The sequence below is a fragment of the Emiliania huxleyi genome (assembly GCF_000372725.1).
Source record: "Emiliania huxleyi CCMP1516 chromosome Unknown EMIHUscaffold_121, whole genome shotgun sequence".
Classification (NCBI taxonomy): Eukaryota; Haptophyta; order Isochrysidales; family Noelaerhabdaceae; genus Emiliania; species Emiliania huxleyi.
Window position 1 is genome coordinate 36814 of NW_005201381.1, and position 5307 is coordinate 42120.

At 65.1% G+C, this 5307-nt stretch overlaps 2 protein-coding genes across 2 annotated transcripts; one reads left to right on the plus strand and one right to left on the minus strand.

Annotated features, from left to right (window-relative positions):
- Nucleotides 1–360: 360 nt before the first annotated feature.
- Nucleotides 361–1350, minus strand: EMIHUDRAFT_631907 (hypothetical protein; the record flags this gene model as incomplete). The annotated part of the gene is made up of 1 exon (XM_005790220.1): nt 361–1350. The coding sequence occupies one exon, from the start codon at nt 1348–1350 to the stop codon at nt 361–363; it is 990 nt and encodes a 329-aa protein (XP_005790277.1).
- A 963-nt stretch (nt 1351–2313) lies between these two features.
- Nucleotides 2314–5094, plus strand: EMIHUDRAFT_466942 (Hypothetical protein; the record flags this gene model as incomplete). The annotated part of the gene is made up of 5 exons (XM_005790140.1): nt 2314–2780; nt 3040–3149; nt 4011–4134; nt 4671–4720; nt 5041–5094. The coding sequence occupies exons 1-5, from the start codon at nt 2369–2371 to the stop codon at nt 5092–5094; spliced, it is 750 nt and encodes a 249-aa protein (XP_005790197.1). The 5' UTR covers nt 2314–2368.
- Nucleotides 5095–5307: the final 213 nt, after the last annotated feature.

The following is a 5307-nucleotide window of genomic DNA, read 5'->3' on the forward strand; positions in this document are numbered from 1 at the left end:
TCAAGTCGAAATCGACATGCGAGTCGATCTTTGGCCCCCCAGAGGTACATGCGACGTTTCGGGCGACAACAGCGTTGTGACCGTGAAGTCCCCCCCCCCCCCCCCCCTCTCTCTCTCTCTCTCTCTCTCTCTCTCTCTCTCTCTCTCTCTCTCTCTCTCTCTCTCTCTCTCTCTCTCTCTCTCTCTCTCTCTCTCTCTCTCTCTCTCTCTCTCTCTCTCTCTCTCTCTCTCTCTCTCTCTCTCTCTCTCTCTCTCTCTCTCTCTCTCTCTCTCTCTCGCGACCCGGTACCGCGAGCGGGCGGCGGCGGTCGGCGGGCCTCGACGCCCAACTTACAGCGCGCGATGGTGGGGACCGGCTCTCTATCCCGCGCGCGGCGCATCGTCCACTTCCGCTGCGATGGGCTCGAGCGCGCTCGCCCACGTCTCGAACTCCCTCTTGGAGCTGCGGAGCTTGAGCTCGCGCTCGCGCGTCTTGATGGTGAAGCGGTGGACGCCGTCGTCGCGCACCTCCTTGAGGAAGACCTCCGCACCGTCGCAGCGGAGCGAGCCGGCTGGGTGCTCGCCGCGCGCCGCGTCGTCCTCCGTCTTGTAGTAGGAGAGCTCGGCGCCGCCCGCGGGCAGCACGAAGTACCTCCGGTCCCACTTTTGTAGTAGCTTCATCTTGCCGCGCTCCTCGTGCCCGCCCGACTTCTTCTCGAGCCAGCCCCTGGCGCCGGTCCGGACGAGCACGGGCAAGCAGGGCGGGGGGCGCGCAGCGTCGGGGAGCTCCCACGTCGTCTCGTCCGACGGGGTGTGGTGAAAGTAGTGACGGCCAAACTCGTCCGCATACCGAGCCCACCCATTCTCGAGCGGGAGCGGGTCGGCAACCCGCCACTCGTGCGCCTCGCCTGCGGCAGAAAAGGCGCGGCGCATGTACTTTGCAGCGACAAACTCGCGCATGCGTCGGCTCTGGTTGCGGCCGTCTGCGGGCGTCGGCCGCCTAGCCGGTGGCCGCCACTCCCAGAAGAGAGAAGCGCGTTTGTTTCCCCACGACTCCATGTTGTCGACCCAGTCGTCGTTCCAGTCGTCAGCGGCGCAGCTCTTGACGCGGGAGATGTGCGTACCCAGAGAGCGATGCAGCCCCGAGCATCCGGCGCAGATGAATACTCCGATCGAGACGGACGCCCACGCCGTCCGGAACTCGACGTCGCCCTCACACTCGAAGCACTGCTTGTTGTGCGGCTCGCTGAGCAGGCTCTTGAGCCGCTCGGCGTTGCGCGCCTGCTCTTTTGCCGACGCTTTGTGCGTCGAGAGCACGACAATCCCGTCGCCGTGCATGACGCTTCGCGGCGACTCACCGCTCGAGGCCATCCTGCGGAGCACCTTGGCAGCAAAAGCGATCGACTTTCGCGCAGACACGCCTGAAAAGAATTTTTTACACCCCTAGTTTCTCACGACAATATGGGGCGTGCCGAGAGAGATCCCCTGTGCCCTGTGCCCAGCCCTCTCCGCGCCGCGATGCACCCTCCCCCTCGCTTTTGCAAAATCCTGCAAAGGTGGGGACGTGTCTGTACTGACTACTGTCCTCGACCCAGCCCTAGCTTGGGATGTCCGTTTTATTTCTTTATTTGTTTATGGGCGTGCCGTCCTCCCATCCCTCCTTTGGGTTGTTTGCTTTCTTTCTTTTTTCCGGGGCACGGGACTGGCGCGCACTCGTGGCACTAACACAGAGAAGAATTTTCTCAAGACTTCCTCCTCAAAAGAACTTACGGCGGTGGGAATTCTAGCGGGTACAGCAAGTAGCGGCGCGCCAACACACGCCAGCCAGCGTAGTGGTCCGTAGACTCGACAAGACAAAATTCTCCCTACTCGGCGTCGGCTCTGGGCCGGCGCGGGGGCCCCAGAGGGTGTCCATGCGGGGGGGAGATGGGGTCCGATGGCCCGCCGCCGATTTTTGCAGTTTTTCCGAACGTCCTCACTTTGAACATTTTACGGATCATGGTCGGATCAGGGGCGGAACATGGTCTGGAAATTCCCTAGGTGCCGCCGCCGCTGACCGCTGTTCGAGCACGGTCGGATCAGGTCGGTCGATCAGGTCGGAACAGGGTCACAGTATTCGGAGTGTTCACGGCCTCTGCAGCCAGCATGTTTGAGAGACTACTTTATGTATCGTCGAGCGAGCGGACGAGCTCGGACCACTGCCAGACCACTGCCACCACCTGCCCCCAAAGTACAAAAAAGAAAGAAAACACGCCACCCAAAAGTACACAGACAACCCATCAAGCAGCGTAATTCTTTTCTTCGCTGCTCGGCGGCCATCACCTTTGGGCTGCCCTCTTATCTTTGCAACGCGCCCGCAGCCGGACGACCAAACAACCCCATTTGCGAGATGGCCGCCTCGCACACCAGCCTTCGGCAGAAGCGCGCCCGCGCGCACCTCGCGCTGCACACCGCGGTCCGCCGGTACGATGTGCCGCAGATCAAGGCGCTCATCGAGGACGGAGCCGAGCTGACAGAGGTGGACGAATTTGGCCGCACATCGCTTCACATCGCGGTCGTTGCGGCCTCGCAATCCCACCGCCAGCCAAACGGCGACGCGACTGTGCGGGAGATGGTCTCGGCGCTGCTCGCCGGCGACGTTGAGGCGCTGTGCGAGGTGCTCTGTCTGCACTCAGACGCGGGCCTCACGCCGCTCCACCTGGCCGCTCGCTGCGGCAACAGCAGCCTGATGGGGGTCCTGCTGGACTCCATCGACGAGGAGGTGCTCTCCGACGTGATGGAGATGAGGACGCAGCTGACCGGTCCGCCTCTCTCTCCTGCCTCTCTCTCCTGTGTTGCGCCTCTCTCTCTCTCTCTCTCTCTCTCTCTCTCTCTCTCTCTCTCTCTCTCTCTCTCTCTCTCTCTCTCTCTCTCTCTCTCTCTCTCTCTCTCTCTCAGCTCTGCTCTCCTCTCCTCTCCCCGCCTCTCCTCTCGCTCTCCTCTTCCCGCCTCTCCCCACCGCCCCTCCCCTCCCCGCCACACCTCTCCCCACACCTCTCCGCATCCGGCTTCGCCTCTCAGGCGACCTCTACTCCGGCAACTGGGGCAAGAAGGACGCAGACACCGGCGAGCTACGGCCTGGCGGGACGCGGCGCGAGCAGCACGGGGCCCTCCTCGGACCCTTCCCGGAAGTGTCCCGCAGGCGAGCTGGGAGAGCTCGACATCGAGCACATGACTCTGCTGCACCTGGCGCCGCACGAGTGCCACACCAAAGCCGGATCGAGAGGGGCTCGAGAGGGCCAGAGGCGCTGTCGAGAGTGCCGTTAGGCGCTGGAGCGACTCGATCCCAAGGAGGACGAAGACGACGACCCGGTCCCGCTGACCGCCGCCGCGCGCGCAGAGGCCGCCAAGCTGAGCTGGCGCAGGGCCTCGGAGAGGTTGCGGGAGGAGGGTCGAGAGGGCGGGTCGAGGGTGTAGGCGGTCGAGCTGGTCAAGATGCTCCTCCGGCGGGGGGCAGACGTCAACGCGCGGGACCACTACGGCGGCACGCCGCTCAACCAGGCGAGAGATCGGACCAGATCGGACCGAGATCGCCCCGAGATCGCCTCGAGATCGCCCCGAGATCGCCCCGAGATCGGACCGAGATCGCCCCGAGATCGCCCCGAGATCGCCCCGATGGCCCCGAGATCGTCCCGAGATCGGACGAGATCGACCCGAGATCGGCCCGAGGCCAGGCGGTGGGCGCCGGCTTGCACGACATGGCCGAGCTGCTCTGCTCGGCGGGCAGTAGATCTCCCTCACATCTCCCCCTCGTCTCCCCCATATCTCCCCTAGACTCCCCCTTCACCGCCCCCATATCTCTAACCCCCCCCCCCACACACACACATCTCTACCCCCACTCTCTCCTGTCTCTCCCCCGCATCACCCTCGCGCCACCCCGAGATCGCATCTCCCCCCACACCACCCCGAGATCTTCCCGAGCGCAGGCTGGCGCCGACCCGGCCGCGGCTGGCTGCAATCTCCCCCATATCTCCCCCACACCCCGAGCGCAGGCTGGCGCCGACCCGGCCGCGACTGGCTGCAAGCCGATCGGGACGGCCAACACGGTGCTCCACCAGGCGGCGGCGCGAGATTGCCCCGAGAGACGGCCCGAGAGCGAGATCGAGATCTCGCGAGGTGGAGCGAGATCGAGATCTCGCGAGGTGGAGCGAGATCGAGATCTCGCGAGGTGGAGCGCCAGGCGGCGACGCGAGGCGACGGCGAGATGGTCCGGCTGCTGCTGCGCCTCAACCCGCACCTGGACGTTGGCATCGGCGGGCAAGCCTAGATGCAGACTAGATGTGCAGAGGAGGGCAAGCTTAGGGGCAGATCCGTGCATTGGACGCGAGATACACACGTCCCCGAGGTGGTAGCCGAGGGGTGGCCGAGGTGGTAGCCGAGGTGTAGCCGAGGTGCAGCCGAGGTGGCCCTGGTCCAGAAGAGGGCCCTAGAAGCGGCGCACGGGCCTCTGTCTCCCGCCTGGCCCCTGAGAGGAGACAAGGGCTCAGACACCGCACTCCCTCCCACTCTGCTCTGCTGCACTCGTCGCGCGCGCCCTCCCGCGCTGCGGCCGAGTGCGCGGCCGACTGCCTAGCGTGAGACCCTCCACTCCCGCCCTGCCTCCAAGTCTCTCCATGCTCCTCTTCATGGGGTGTCTGGTCGTTGGCGCGTAGGCGGGCAGAACGGACTCACCCCGCTCTGCATGGCCGCGCGCTCCAACAAGGTCGAGGCCGCCCGCGCGCTAGTCGAGGGCGGCGCGGACCCAAGGGCGCGCCTATGAGCACGAATCTCGGCGAATCTCGGCGAATCTCGGCGAATCTCGGCGAATCTCGGCGAATCTCACCTCACTTTGCCATGCCCGAGAAGGCGATCTGCGGCGTCTGGCAAGTCGGCGCTCGAGATCGGCCGAGATCACCCGAGATCACCCGAGGTTAGGCGGTCTCGGCGTTTGGAAAGTCGGCGCTCGAGATCGCGCGCACATGCGAGAGGAGTGCGACGGCCCAACCGCCCCGGTCTTTCATTGTGCACCTTTCTTGTTTTCAGGCGCGCACCAACAAGCGGGCTGCCATCCTGCGGCTCTTTGGCGAGGAGGCGTGAGGGCTCGGGGGCGGGGGCGGGAAGGGGGGGGGGGGTCTGGAGGAGGGCAGAGGGGAGGAGGGCTTAGGGGTGGAGGGCTTATTAGGGGAGGAGGGCTTATTAGGGGAGGAGGCGGGTTCAGGTCCCAGGGGGGGAGGGCATAGGGGAGGAGGGGGAGTGGAGGCCGTCACAACTAGTCCCCAATAGCAGCGCCGTCCTTTGGGTCGCCGTCCC